Source organism: Rana temporaria, chromosome 5, assembly GCF_905171775.1.
Source record: "Rana temporaria chromosome 5, aRanTem1.1, whole genome shotgun sequence".
Classification (NCBI taxonomy): Eukaryota; Metazoa; Chordata; class Amphibia; order Anura; family Ranidae; genus Rana; species Rana temporaria.
Window position 1 is genome coordinate 105,180,227 of NC_053493.1, and position 16,491 is coordinate 105,196,717.

General features: G+C 41.1%; 1 protein-coding gene across 1 annotated transcript in view; it reads left to right on the forward strand.

Annotated features, from left to right (window-relative positions):
* The first annotated feature begins 10,531 nt into the window (after positions 1–10,531).
* The window catches only part of KCNH8 (potassium voltage-gated channel subfamily H member 8), a 580,442-nt gene continuing 574,482 nt past the window's right edge, over positions 10,532–16,491 (forward strand). Inside the window, 1 exon segment of the mRNA XM_040352973.1 lies at positions 10,532–11,289. Coding sequence (XP_040208907.1) covers positions 11,214–11,289 — 76 coding nt within the window. The 5' untranslated portion in view covers positions 10,532–11,213.

The window sequence follows — 16,491 nt, forward strand, 5'->3', positions numbered from 1 at the left end:
GCCGGCGTAGGCAAGTTACGTCGGTGGGATGAAGCCTGTTTTTAGGCGTATCTTAGTTTGTGGGTCAGGCGCATAGATACGACGGCGCATATTTGCACTTACGCAGCGTATCTGGAGATACATCAGCGCAAGTGCTTTTTTGAATCCGGGCCATACTGTTCAAAGGCAAGTATCTCTCTGAACACTCAGTAAGTCTCCCACATCTTCACGGTTAGTTTTGTCAGTAACTTTTTGTCACTGTATTAGCAATCCCCACAAATAACTCATGAATGACAGTTTTACCCACCACCTCAATAGGCTTCACCATCTTCATTTGAGTGCACTCAGTTAGGGACAATTCTGTAATTTCCTCCTTCAGTTTGACCTTGAATTTACCCCATATGACCTTAGGGTGAAATAATATCAGGCCTTACTTGCTCTTTAGCATCCCCTGCAAATAAAACAGGAACTTTCACACTGTCACCCTAAGTGATAGCAGACACTTTAACACAGCTTGGCTTATGGATACAGCCTCATTCACAACTGCATTATCTACTATGGTATCCAACAGTATAGAGCAGGCCACCATACCATGCCCCCATTGGCCACATTAAAAGCAAGGTACTAGATGACTTTTCACAAAGGAGCTTCCCTCTTAGTAACTCTCAGCAGGGTGAAATTAACACGCGCATGTTGGACTGCTGAGCCAAATCTCTGCAGAAGCTTTGGTGTTCCAGGGACACACATTGTTTGGTTGCTATGGGAGTTTGCAATCACTCACCTGAAGCTTGCAAGTTTTCACAGACACTCTGAATCCTCTCTCCAGGAAGAATCTTTGTTTTAAACCTGCCACAGTCAGCAGCACTGGCATTGCTAGGAGCAACTTCACTCCAATTCTCATGGGACTCAAAGTGGGCTTTCCATTTGTGGTATCTGGAGTAACCGCTGCCAACAGACTTTTTGTCTAGTCCCCAGAAGACTCCCAAACAGTTATGCCGCGTACACACTGTCGTTTTTTGTGATGAAAAAAAAAACTACATTTTTAAAAAACGTCATTTAAAATGACTGTGTGTGTGGAAAACATTGTTTTATGTCTTCTGAAAAACGACAACATTTTTTTTCGAACATGTTTCAATTTTTTTTGTTGTTTTTTGTGTCATTTAAAATGATAGTGTGTGGGTAAAACGACGTTTAAAACAACGTTTTTAAACCCGCGCATGCTCAGAAGCAAGTTATGACGCAAGCTTGAATGGAAGAGTGCCGTCGTACGTGCTGAACGTAAACGCGCTTTGCTAGGGCATTTTGAAAAAACGATGGTGTGTAGGCAACGTCGTTTTTTAAAATCAAGTTTGAAAAACTTCGTTTTTTTTCATGAGAAAAAATGACATTTTTTACAAGACAAAAAAACGATCGGGTGTACGCGGCATTAGAGTTTGTACAGGCACCTGTGGGACTTCCACAGGTGGTGACGACACCTCCAGTCACCCGACTCTGTTCACCATCTTAGCAAAATAGTCCTTCTTTCTTAAATGCCTCATATCACAGATACTCCATTTGTGCACTCCTTAGCACCAGCAGATTGCTTTCACCTGCACACATGCAATGTGCTACCTAAACCACTGAACACAGTTCAAAATAGCACATACTTCTCAGCAGTAGGCTCTAATTTTTCCCAGTGCATACTTCCACCATATGTGGGAAGATTGGCCAGTATAGTGCCTCAAAGCCACTCACCAATTCTTCATTCTATGGCTTTTCTTGCCCATTCTTACTAAACAAAAATGTCACAAAACTCTTCTCAACTCTTCCCATAGGCTTAAGCCCTTGTCTGTTCCCCCATAGAGTACTCAAGCTCCCTTGTGCACACTTGCACCTCTGATTTCTCCTTTACAGCCACACATAGTCCTAGGGAGGGTGGAACCATAAAGTGTTGCCAACACCTATCCTAAAGTCAGTGTACTGGTTACTGACAAAATGCAGACCCATGGTTTGAGGGTACATCCCACTAAATGATCTAAAACGCAAGGATGCAATCCAGGATTTACTAATCCTAGAAGAAACAGAAAATCCAGTCTTCTCTATAGGAAGCAAGCACACTGGAGCCCACGTATTGACATGCTACCAATTTCTCTTTATATCAAGCTCCATGCACAACACTGTCTTAGTTATTTGTAGGATTTATGTATTTTTAATCTTGCCATCAAAGTAATTTGAAAATATCTTCTCCACACTATAAGGTATTTTTTTACATTCTTTTTTTCATTGGTACATGGCTCCCTTGGCAATGCCAAGCTAACAGCCACAGTAGTTTGCCTATTAGCCCTAAAATGGGACAGAATTTAACCCATAGATTCTAATTGGATTTGCCACATTTTGAACATGATTTGCTGAATGCTGGGGGACTTGAACTTGGGCTGATTCACCCGCTCACTACCTCATAGCCTCACAAATAATAGTAAAATCTCTGTGGCTTTTGGGGAAGTATAATATGCACCGTATGTGACAAAGCATTCCATCTGTATTGGCCTCAGAGGTGTTCTCAGGAGCTGCAATATCTTGTCAGTGTAGCAGGGAATCTCCTCCACCTCACAGTAAAGGCAACCAATTACAACTGTGATGGTAGCTTTGTGCTCTGCATTGGGTACACAAATGATTCCTCAGAGAGCCAACTGCCTCTGAGCTACTGGTCTCTCCTAGGAAATGATTTATGTTCTACCTACCAAATGGGGCTGTCTTACAGTTACTTCACTTATATCACGCTGCTCCCTGTACTGTACACCGTAAATCTCTCTGCTGGAAACCCGACAGCTTCCTGAAAAAGACACGAACTTCTCAACTGCTGATAAAGGGTGTTGCTATTTTTAAACAGAGATCTCCATTGCCGGTCCTTTGTGTGTTATTTTTCCTTCCTTTTTATAACACTGTAACCTCATAAATTGCAATTGTCTAGTAACGAGGTACACACTGCACTGTGACATCCAGGAGGAAGATTAAAAAAAAACAGGCTATGCTATGAATTCAAGTCTGAAAGACAAAAGAATATATTTAACCATTTTCTTTGTGCCAGTCTGACCGTGTTGATATTCTTGGCTGCTGGAGTATTAAATAATTCCTGTTATATGGATTGTGATATTACATTACAGCAGCTGTGAGTTAAGTGATGGCTTCAAGTAAATGTAAAAAATATATATATTTTATATTCATTTAAGGGGACAAGTTTTTTTAAGGAAATCTGTAATTGGAGAAACACTGGGACTGCCATTTCTGGTCTCCTTCTTAGAATACAAGTTACCTGGCTGGCTGTGCTTTGCATAATTCAGTGCAGTTGCTGACCTGCAACAAGCATTTCAATTAAAAAGTCTGTACACCTGGTCTATGCCTTTGAAAGTTCTGAAGCAACTGGATAAGCATAACAGTGACGGATAGCATTTTTAGAAGGGGAAGTCGGCAATAACAACCTGCATATTTTCTCACTACAGGCTTTATTGAAATGGTGTAGTGTGTATATCCTATTGTAGCTTTTGTAATGAATTTCACGTTATTCCATTCATATTAGCTGAAATTCAAGAGTGGGCTGAAAGTTAAGGTGTTTGCACTAGCTTTTAAATAAAAGAGAAAAGGCAAAAGAAGGAAGGATAACACAAACCCCTTTTTTGCATTTTTCCCAATTGTAGCTTTGACAGTGCCATGTTTCATGTAGGGGAAGGGTCTTGGGCAGGACACAGTATTCAAGCATAACTGTTTTAGTAAGGGTGGAAGAGTTATGGCAGATTAATTGCTGCAGGCTAGAATAAGCTTCCCTTTTTAATAACATGCAGTTATACAGCACAGGGGCACTATCAATTTCCACAGAAACACAATACTATTTCCCCTCAGGCAGAAGTCATTATAACTGTTTTCTGTCTTTTCACTGGCTTTGTTCAGTGTGGAGTAATAAAAATCTTGAATCTGCTTTATTTTAATAATTATCAATAGTTTGGTCTACCATAGCTGATTGCAATATTTCAGAATCCCCTATACTTGTTTTATTTTAAACACTAATAATGTTTTAATGACTTGGATTGTTCATTATTATGTAAATCCTATACATAAAAAATATTTAATTCCCAAATTGATGACATTTAGTTTGTGAAATCACTGGCCCAGATTCAAGAAGCAATTGCGCCCGTGTAACCATAAGTTACACGGCACAATTGCTTACTTGCTCCGGTGTAACGAGTGCTCCTGATTCAGGAACCTCGTTACACCGACTGCAGCCTAAAATCTGCGCGGCATAAGGCTCTTATGCCTCGCAGATTTTAGGCTGCATTCTTGCGTGTGCCGCTAGGGGGCGCTCCCATTGTGATCAGCGTGTAGTATGCAAATTGCATACTACCAACTGATTCACAAACTTGCGCGGGCCCCGCGCAAGCCAGGTACAGAGTTTCCGTACGGCAACTTTAGCGCAAGGCTGCCCTTTCTAATAGCAGGGGCAGCCAATGCTAAAGTATACCTGCCGCTCCCGCGCCGTGAAATTTGAATTTCACGGCGTTTGCGTAAGTGATGCGTGAATGGCGCTGGACGCCATTCACGTTCACTTTGAAGCAAATGACGTCCTTGCGACGTCATTTGCCGCAATGCACGTCGGGAAAGTTTCCCGACGGAGCATGCGCTGTACGCTCGGTGCGTGAGCGCGCCTAATTTAAATGATTCCCGCCCCCGGCGGGATCATTTACATTGCGTGCGCTTACGCTGGGCAATTTTGCCGGCGCGCCCTTGCAATTCACGGAGCTACTGCTCCGTGAATCGAGGGCAGCGCAAAATATTTGCGTGGGCGCAGGGCAAAATCGTTGCCCTGTGCTCGCGCAAATATAGCGCAATTCTACCTGAATCTGGGCCACTGTGTATTACATGCTATTGCCAACTAAAAAAATACTGGTGGAGATTTACTAAAAGTGGGTGCACACGGAATCTGGTGCATCTGTACATAGTAACCAATTAGCTTCTCACTTCTCACTTCAGCTCATTCAGTGAAGCTTTAACAATAAAACCTGGAGGCTGATTGGTTACTATTCACAAATTCACCAGATTTTGTTTGCACCAGTAAATCTCCCACACTGTTTTTTATCTTCTTTTTGTTTCTTTTTCCTATCTACATTCACTTGCTTCAAATTTGGCTGGATATCTGTGTGCACCAGCTTTAGTAAATCTCCCCCACTGCTTTGTATCTTCTTTTCGTGTCTGTTTCCTATCTACATTCACTTGCTTCAGATTTGGCTGGATATTACTTAGGACCAGCTTCCTAATGGTGACAGCACCATAAAATACCTGAGAATTTAGTGTTGACACAGAAACTTATTATGTATTCTTATTATCAGAAACACAAATGACAGGGTGACATTGCAGGAGACAGGGTCAGAGAATTGTTACCCCATGACAGGAAGTGCATAAACAAGGACCTTCATGGCAACATTACCAGGTATTAAATTAACTTAGGTGTAAATTCTAAATTAATAACATTTAGTCTAGTTTCACACTGGTGTGCTGTGGTTTGAAAGTAGCGCAATTGTATGTGTTTTTTACACACAGTTTTAGGTGCAATCCCAATGACTTCTATTAGACTGTGTGTTTTCATGAAAATGCAAGTCCTGTATACTGCATCTTTAGTGGACTTTCAGAAAATGCACAGCCTAATAGAAGTCAATAGAAATGCACATAAAAGTGTGTGTAAAACACACATACAATTGCTCTGCACCCAAACCATAGCACACCAATGTCAACACAGCCTTAGATTACTATACAGCTGTCTGAACTGTGTATCAATAAAACACTATTTTAATATTTTGTAATACTTTTTTGCAGCTCAATGCTACTGATCTCCTGAAGCTACTTCCTGATTACATGCATGGACTCCAACAATCTCTACAAGGTTTTTCCCATGGTTTATTTCCTTATGGTGACAACAGTGGACCATGCCAGCATAATGTACACTAAATTACCAAAAGTATTGAGACACACATGAACTCAAATGGCATTCCAGTCTTAGTCCGTAGCGTTCAATATTAAGTTGGCCCACCCTTTGCAGCTATAAGAGCTTCAACTCTTCTTGGAAGGCTGTACACAAGGTTTAGGAGTGTGTCTATGGGAATTTTTGACCATTCTTCCAGAAGCGCGTTCGTGAGGTCAGGCACTAATGTTGACGAGAAGGCCTGACTCGCAGTCTTCACTCCAATTCATCCAAAAGCTGTTCTATCGGGTTGAGATCAGGACTCTGTTGAGGTCAGTCAAGTTCCTTCAACCCAAACTTGCACATCCATGTCTTTTTAGACCTTGCTTTGTGCACTGGTGCGTAGTCCTGTTTGAACAGGAAGGGGCCATCCCCAAACTGTTACCACAAAGTTGGGAGCATGAAAGTTGGGAGAATTGTCCAAAATGTCGTGGTATGCTGACACCAAAAGAGTTCTCTTCACTGGAACCAAGGGACCAAGCCCAACCCCTGAAAAATAACCCCACACCATAATCTTCCCTCCAAAAATCTCTACTTTGTGATTACCTATATTTTAGAGCCCACATTCATACATATATTTACAATCAATCAGTGAGATAGTGTTAAAAAATGCAAAAAAATAATTATCAGACAGAACAGAGCATGGTCACCGCCTAGGAAGAACCTGAACCAATACCTTTATGGCAGGTATTATTAAAATGAAAGCTACAGATTCAAAAAAAGAATGATAATTACTACAGTTGCAATACAAAGTATGTGAACCCTTTTGGAATGATATGGATTTCTGCACAAATTGGTCATAAAACGTGATCTGATCTTCATCTATGTCACAACAATAGACAATCACAGTCTGCTTAGACTAATTACACACAAAGAATTAAATGTTACCATGTTTTTATTGAACACACCATGTAAACATTCACAGTGCAGGTGGAAAAAGTATGTGAACCCCTAGACTAATGACATCTGCAAGAGCTAATTGTAGTGAGGTGTCAGCCAACTGGCATCCAATCAATGAAATGAGATTGGAGATGTTGGTTACAGCTGCCCTACCCTATAAAAAACACACACCAGTTCTGGGTTTGATTTTCACAAGAAGCATTGCCTGATGTGAATGATGCCTCGCACACAAGAGCTCTCAGAAGACCTACGATTAAGAATTGTTGACTTGCATAAAGCTGGAAAGGATTATAAAAGTATCTCAGCACTGCTGCTACTCTCCATAGGAGTGGCCGTCCTGTAAAGATGACTGCAAGAGCACAGCGCAGACTGCTCAATGGGGTGAAGAAGAATCCTAGAGTGTCAGCTAAAGACTTACAAAAGTCTCTGACATATGCTAACATCCCTGTTAGCGAATCTACGATATGTAAAACACTAAACAAGAATGTATTTCATGGGAGGATACCACAGAGGAAGCCACTGCTGTCCAAAAAAAACATTGCTGCATGTTTACAGTTTGCACAAGAGCACCTGGATGTTCCACAGCAGTACAGGCGAAATATTCTGTGGACAGATGAAACCAAAGTTGAGTTGTTTGGAAGAAACACACAACACTATGTGTGGAGAAAAAGAGGCACAGCACACCAACATCAAAACCTCATCCCAACTGTGAAGTATGGTGGTGGGGGCATCATGGTTTGGGGCTGCTTTGCTGCGTCAGGGCCTGGACGGATTGCTATCATCAAAGGAAAAATGAATTCCCAAGTTTATCAAGACATTTTGCAGGAAAACTTAAGGCCATCTGTCCACCAGCTGAAGCTCAACAGAAGATGGGTGTTGCAACAGGACAACGACCCAAAGCATAGAAGTAATTCAACAACAGAATGGCTTAAACAGAAGAAAATACGCCTTCTGGAGTGGCCCAGTGAGAGTCCTGACCTCATTCCGATTGAGATGCTGTGGCATGACCTCAAGAAAGCGATTCACACCAGACATCCCAAGAATTTTAATGAACTGAAACAGTTCTGTAAAGACAAATGGTCAAGAATTACTCCTGACCATTATGCACATCTGATCTGCAACTACAGGAAACGCTTGGTTGAAGTTATTGCTGCCAAAGGAGGTTCAACCAGTTATTAAATCCAAGGGTTCACATACTTTTTCCACCTGCACTGTGAATGTTTACATGGTGTGTTCAATAAAAACATGGTAACATTTAATTCTGTGTGTGTTATTAGTTTAAGCAGACTGTGATTGTATATTGTTATGGCCAATTTGTGCAGAAATCCATATCATTCCAAAAGGGTTCACATACTTTTTATTGCAACTGTATACAAATTGGTAATGTAATGTTAAAGTTTTTATGTTTTATTGATTAAATTTACACATACTTTAAACTATGCCCAAAACCCCCAAATCCTGATTTCACGTGCCTTAACACCACACTGACCCAAATTGAGCTTTATTGTTTAAGCCCTAGTAAGCCTTCTGCTGTGAGTGGAAGAGCACAATTGCAGACAACCCCGGTCAAATTTGTGACAAATAGGCTTCAGCTTGTCTCCTCCCAAGACTTACCCAACTAATGCATTTCAGCCTCTCATGGGCTTAAAAATAGAGCTCTACTTTTTGACAGATTACCTATATTTTGGAGCCCACATTAATACATACATTTATAATCAATCAGTGGCATAGTGTTGAAAAATGTGAACAAATTAGCAGACAGGAATAGAGTATGGTGACCCCCTAGGAAGACCCTGAACAAAGACCTTCATGGCAGGTTCACCAGGTATTATTAAAATAAATTTGAGTGTACTCCGCGCCAATTATTGTAAATAATCTGTTAAATAACGAATGAGCTGCTCCCCTAGAAGAGTGATGTGTTAATAATAATAAAAATGTGAAAATAGGGGGCGCTATAGGTAGTGATAATGAAAATAGTGATTAATCATACCAATACACACTCAAATGTATACCTAAGTGGACACCTGTGCAACACTGAAAAAATATATTTATAGAATCCCAATTATATAATAACACAAATTGTGATTTTCAAAGTCCATAGAAAATCCAACAACAACATTTGTGCTCCTGTGATGTTATCTTCAAATGGATTATACGTGATCCTTCACCAGACTGTGATAAATCACCCAAAGTGATTGAATATGTAGTCTGCCTACCAAAAATAATTGACTTTTTTACCCAAAAAGAAAGTCAATCAGCACTTATGCATTGTTGTGCCTGCTCACTATGGGCCAGATTCAGAAAGAAGTTACGCTGGCGTATCTATTGATACGCCACGTAACTTCTAGGATGCGCCAGCGTATCTTTTTTCTGTATTTAGAAAACAAGATACGCCGGAAATTTGCTAAGATCCGACTGACGTAAGCTTCTTACGCCGTCGTATCTTAGTTGCATATTTACGCTGGCCGCTAGGTGGCGCTTCCGTAGATTTACGCGTAGAATATGCAAATTAGGTAGATACGCCAATTCACGAATGTAGTTGCGCCCGGCGTATCTATATGCGTCGTGTGCGTAAGGCGTTGAACCGGCGTAAAGTTACCCTGCTATATGAGGCATACGCAATGTTAAGTATTGACGTCGGGACATTGTCGAATTTTCTGTCGTTTACGTCGTTTGCGGAAAACGTTCGCGAATAGGGCTTTGCGTAAGTTACGTTCACGTTGAAAGCCTTGACTATTTGCGGCATAATTGGGAGCATGCGCACTGGGATACGTTCACGGACGGCGCATGCGCCGTTAGTCAAAAACGTCATTCACGTGGGGTCAGCCTTCATTACCATACAACACGCCCACTGAATGGAAAATTTGTATTCCGCGGGCTTACGCCGGACCACATACACTACGCCGCCGTAACTTAGGGCGCAAGTTCTTTCTGAATACAGAACTTGCTCCCTAAGTTACGGCGGCGTAGTGTATCTGAGATACGCTACGCCCGCCGATAGATACGATAATGTATCTGAATCTGGCCCATTGAGTTTAGCTGGAGATATATGTACATCTTCCTCCTCATAAGTACCGGCTGGATATGCAATAAAAATGTAGGACATCCACAGTGTAATATTGTTTATTAAAAATAGCAAGTTAAAAAATATAGCCAAATGGCTACTTACATTTAAAAGTGCCTATCCTGGCATTAAAATATATGCTGCAGATTTAAAAGAATAATGAAAATGACTATAACATTGGTAGTACCATGTTAAAGATTTTATAATGTGTTATTGATTACATTTATACTATGCCCACATCCTGATTTCACATGCCATAACGCCATACTGACCCAAATTGTGCTTTACTATGTAAGCCCTAGTAAGCTTTATGCTCTGAATGGATAGACATAGAATCGTTGTTAGTATATACAGTATTAGCATTCTCCAGTTTAAAAAAAGCAAGCACTCTTCACTATTCGTGACTGTAGGTGAGATGGTTGTAGCTAATGATGAGAAGATATACAGGCTTACTAGAAATAATTGTGGACGAGGCTGTCACGCTGCTAAAGTTGCCCTACATAACTCACTACAGAGAAGCACAAAAGATCCTCCTGTTTCCTTTGGAGGTGTGCGAGGCATTGTCTAGAGAGCCTGCAGAAAATGCAAGGAGGGATCGTCTCTCCAAATGAGGAATGGCTAAATTAAATAGAGAAAGGGCTGCATGCTCTGCTATCATACGTCCCAGCTGCTCTCCTGGCTAGCGTTACAGCCTTCCTGCTTTTGTATTGCAGACTAAAGTCACCGCTTGCAGGAACCTTTTTTTGTGCTTTTACATGAATCTAAATATAGCTCCGTGGAAGGTTACGGTTCTGTAGAGTGCCATGGTGCAATTTAAACCCACAGTACAAAGTGAATAATCAGCACGGGGCTGGAGGATTGAGAAGAGAGGAAAAAGGCTGTCATCTAGTATTGATTATTTCCCTCCGAAAAAAAAAAAGGGTTAACTGATTTTGGATTTTTCCTATTTAGAGAAGTACAGTCTGGTAACTTTGGTTTGGGTAATAGAAATACAGAGGCATTTTGCGGAGATTACATTAATCCATTGCTCGGGTTTGGAGAGAGCTGGCTGGGGAAGGTCACAGCTGTGCTGCAGCGTTCAGGATAAAGCAGACTTGTGGTGGACTGGGCGCTCCCAGGGATAATCAGGAGTCGCCAGTGACTGCACCCCCTCCTCCTCTTTTCACCACTACCACCTCACCCGCCACCTCCTCTTCCTCATTTCATCCCTCCCCCCTCTGCACTTTCTTCCAAAACACCCTTGTTTATAAACTTTGATGGAGAATTACACACCGGGCTGGAAAAATGCCTGTTATGAAAGGATTATTAGCACCTCAGAACACCTTCTTAGATACCATAGCGACTAGATTCGACGGAACACGTAAGTCTTTACTTTGTTTTATGGTCATACTTGCAGCAGGGAGTGACAGCAATCAGAGATCGCTGGCTGATTTCTATGCACTTTGATATTTTCCCATGGCTTAGATGCATTAGTTAAAAGTCTGTAGGTGGCATTTTGGATGTCACAATAACTTATTTATTGATCTATTTCATTGCCGCTTGCTGTCAGTTCAGTTATGTGTGTTATAAGGCAGTCATAGCAAACACTTATTACCAAGTAGTTGTGGGAGATACGGATTAGTGCATTTCAAGTTTACCGTGTGAACGGCTAGAATTCATCAGAGCGGACGGCTCCATACATGTACCTTGTACACCTACAAGCACCATGGATGATCGCTCCATACGTTTACTTTATGCACATCTAGATTTCAGCACCATGGACAGCTCAATACATTCACCTTGTGCATATCGATATTTCAGCACCATGGACAGCACTATATAGTTACCTTGTGCGCCTACACATTTCAGCACCATGGATAGCCCCATACAGTTACCTGCTGAACATCAGCATTTCAGCACCATGTACAGTTCAATACATTCACCTGGTGCATATCGATATTTCAGCACCATGGATAGCCCCATACAGTTACCTGCTGAACATCAGCATTTCAGCACAATGGACAGCTCAATATATTCACCTGGTGCATATCGATATTTCAGCACCATGTACAGCTCAATATATTCACCTGGTGCATATCGATATTTCAGCACCATGGATAGCCTCATACAGTTACCTGCTGAACATCGGTATTTCAGCACCATGTACAGCTCAATACATTCACCTGGTGCATATCGATATTTCAGCACCATGGACAGCTCAATACAATCACCTTGTGCATATCGATATTTCACCACCATGGACAGCTCTATATAGTTACCTTGTGCACCTACACATTTCAGCACCATGGATAGCCCCATACAGTTACCCGCTTAACATCAGCATTTCAGCACCATGGACAGCTAAATACATTCACCTGGTGCATATCGATATTTCAGCACCATTGACAGCTCTATATAGTTACATTGGGAATCTAAATATTTTAGCACCATGGATAGCCCAGTACATTTACCTGCTGCACATCAGCATTTCAGCACTATGGACAACTCCATTAATTAACTTTGTTCACCTACAGATTTCAGAACCATGGATAGCTCTATATATTAACCTTGTGCACCTACAGATTTCAGCACCTTGGACAGCTCCATATATTCACCTTGCACACCTACAGATTTCAGCACCCCATGCATTTTCTTTGATCACATCCAGATCTCCATGGAGAGCAGTTGCCTTTTACACCTAGATATTTTAGCACTAGCGGAACTCCATACATTTACCTGGTGCACATCAGTATTTCAGCACCATGGACAGCTCCATATATTTACCTTGTGCACCTACAGATTTCAGCACCATGGATAGCCCCATACATTTACCTGCTGCACATCAGTATTTCAGCACCATAGACAGATCCATATATTTACCTTGCAAACCTACAGATTTCAGCACCCCATACACTTCCTTTGATCACATCCAGATCTCCATGGATAACGCTGAACAGTTGCCTTGTACACCTAAAGATTTTAGCACTGGGGCAACTCCATACATTTACCTGGTGCACATTAGTATTTCAGCACCATGGACAGCTCCATATATTTACCTTGTGCACCTACAGATTTCAGCACCATGAGTAGCCCCATACATTTACCTGCTGCACATCAGTATTTCAGCCCCATTGATAGCTCCATATATTTACCTTGCACACCTACAGATTTCAGCACCCCATACATTTTCTTTTATCACATCCAGATCTCCATGGAGAGCTCTGAACAGTTAGTTGCCTTTTACACCTAGATATTTTAGCACTGGCGGAACTCCATACATTTACCTGGTGCACATCAGTATTTCGGCACCATGGAAAGCTCCATATATTTACCTTGTGCACCTACAGATTTCAGCACCATGGATAGCCCCATACATTTACCTGATGCACATCAGTATTTCAGCACCATAGACAGCTCCATATATTTACCTTGCACACCTACAGATTTCAGCACCCCATACATTTTCTTTGATCACATCCAGATCTCAATGGAGAGCTCTGAACAGTTGCCTTGTACACATAAAGATTTTAGCACTGGGGCAACTCCATACATTTACCTGGTGCACATTAGTATTTCAGCAGCATGGACAGCTCCATACAGTTACCTGGTGCACATCAGTATTTCAGCACCATGGATAGCCCCATAGAGTACCCCCAACAGGCCATGTTTTGGCAACTTCTCCTAGATAAAATAGCTGCCAAAAATACCAAGCCATTGAATATGATTTAAAGCACTTGTGCAAGATTAAAGAACCTGCAAACATAGCCTGTTTGGGGTACTTGGGGACTGAGGTTGAGAAAGACTGCCATAGAAAACCCCATACATTTTCATTGAGTACATCCAAATCTTAGCACCATGGACACCTCCGAACAGTTGTCTTGTGCACCTAAAGATTTTAGTACCAGGGGCAACTCTGTACATTTACCTGGTGCATATCAGTTTTTTAGCCCCATACAGTACCCCCAACAGGCCATGTTTTGGTAACTTCTCCTAAATAAAATAGCTGCCCAAAATACCAAGCCATTGACTCTGATTTAAAGCACCTGTGCAAGATTAAATAACCTGCAAACATAGCCTGTTTGGGGTACTTGGGGACTGAGGTTGAGAATGACCGCCATAGAAAACCCCATACATTTTCGTTGAGCACATCCAGATCTCAGCACTATGGATACCTCCGAACAGTTGTCTTGTGCACCTAAAGATTTTAGTAGCAGGGGCAACTCTGTATATTTACCTGGTGCACATCAGTATTTCAGCACCACTGACAGATCCATACAGTTACCTGGTGCACAGCAGTATTTTCAGTATTTCAGTACCATGGACAGCTTAATACAGTTACCTGGTGCACATCAGTATTTCAGCATCTTGGACAGTGCCATACAGTTACCTTGTGCACCTACAGCACCATAGACCAGTGTTTCTCAACTCCAGTCCTCAAAGCGCCCCAACAGGTCATGTTTTCAGGATTTCCCTCAGTTGAAACAGCTGTGGTAATTACGAAGGCAGTGAAACTGATCAAATCACTAATGCAAAATAATGGGAAGCCTGAAAACATGACCTGTTGGGGCGCCTTGAGGACTGGAGTTGAGAAACCCTGCCATAGACAACCCCATGTCTTGCACACCTAGAGATTTTAGCACCAGGGGTAACTCCTTACAGTTACATTGTGCACCTACAGCACCATTGACAACCCCATGTCTTTCACACCTAGATATTTTAGCACCAGGGGCAACACCTTACATTTTCCTGGTGCACATCAGTATTTCAGCACCACAGACAGCTCCATGCAGTTACCTGGTGCACATCAGTATTTCAGCACCAGTGACAGCTCCATACAGTTACCTTTCACACCTACAGATTTCAGCACCATAGACCAGTGGTTCTCAACCTCAGTCCTCAAGTACCCCCAACAGGCCATGTTTTGGGAATTGCTCTTAGATTAAATAGCTGTCCAAAATACCAAGCTATTGTCTCTGATCTAAAGCACCTGTGCAAAATAAAGGAAAACCTGCAAACATGGCCCGTTGGAGGTACTTGAGGACTGATGTTGAGAACCACTGCCATAGACAACCCCATACATTTTATTCAGGGACATTGAGATCTTAGCACCATGGACAGCTCCAACAAGTCGCCTTGTGCACCTAGATATTTTAGCACCAGGGGCGACTCCATACATTTACCTGGTGCTCCTTCAAATTTTAGTACCAGGGACATCTGAATGCATTTACCTTGTACAGTTCATGTACTCCTCAGCCCTGAGCTATGTTATTGGGCTTTCTGTTTTCTGATGGAAAGGCTTGCTTTTGAAGGGATTATGCTGACTGATCTATAGAGGGATGGCTACATTTTAGCAGGGAACAGATGCTGCTGAGCTTGAACTGCTATAGTAGTTAACCATTAGGCTATTTTACTTGAAAGCATCTCTGGTGAAAGTTGTATGTAATGTGAGAAATACTGCCACTGTAACTTTGCTGAGAAAGTAACTGGTCTCTAACTATTTTTACAGTGGATCAACTAAGTCAGGAATTGCATGTGTTACAAGTTTGTTGCTAAGTTGCTGAGCTGATATCATACAACAATCAGAAAAAAAAACATATTGTCTAGTTATAGTAAACTATATTTAGGCCTCTATTATAGGTTTGCAAACTACTAAAACTATTTATCATATAATTCTTATAGCTGATGAGGAGTATTTTCTTACTGTACCGTGTATTGTTTCTATTTTAGCTGTGACATAACATCATTGTCTAGATTATTACTATTTATTATTATTATTATTATTATTATTATTATTATTATTATTATTATTATTATTATTATTATTATTATAGTATTTTACCTCTACTTCTAATTGTTGGCAATACATTGATGCCCATTCCAATTTGTTAAATTAATAGAATTCCCCTGCTGCTCTGTCCTGCTGTCTCTGTTCAATGGAAAGCTTCCCTGTAACCCCCTACATGCTCACAGTTCTTTACTAATAGCCATCTCATGATTGATTCAACAGAAGGCTTTATGGAAGAAACAATTCTAGGATATTCGGCAAAGGAGTTATATTAATAACTCACCATGGATGTAAATTAGAACAGGTCAGGCCCTTAAAGGATGCAACTTAATAACAAAAAAAATGATCTGCCATGGTAATATTCTATATTTGTAGGAATGTGAATTCATTCCCTGTGAATAAATCCTCAGTTCTCTAGGAATAAGATTAGTGATTCTGTAAAGCAGATTGAAGGGAAAACATATTTAATAAAGATAATCTCAAGACTAATGTTTTGAAGAAATAAGAAATAAATACCCAATCATGTCTGCCATTAGGAAAATGTAGTTGTGCATGCTCTAACTTTTTATTAATCAGTGGTGTTTCATTAATCAGTGTTCAGTGGTGCATTTTAATGGCATTATGCATAAAATAATTGTATGTACAGTAATGTTCTTTTTTTCTCTCTACTTGCCTACAACAAAGGCATGCTGAATGTAATATATGTTGGGGAAATTTGGAAACAGTCCTTAATGTGGTCATATTGAAGTTAATGAACTGGCAGGAGTCTAGTACAGCAATAAATGGAAATAGGTGAAG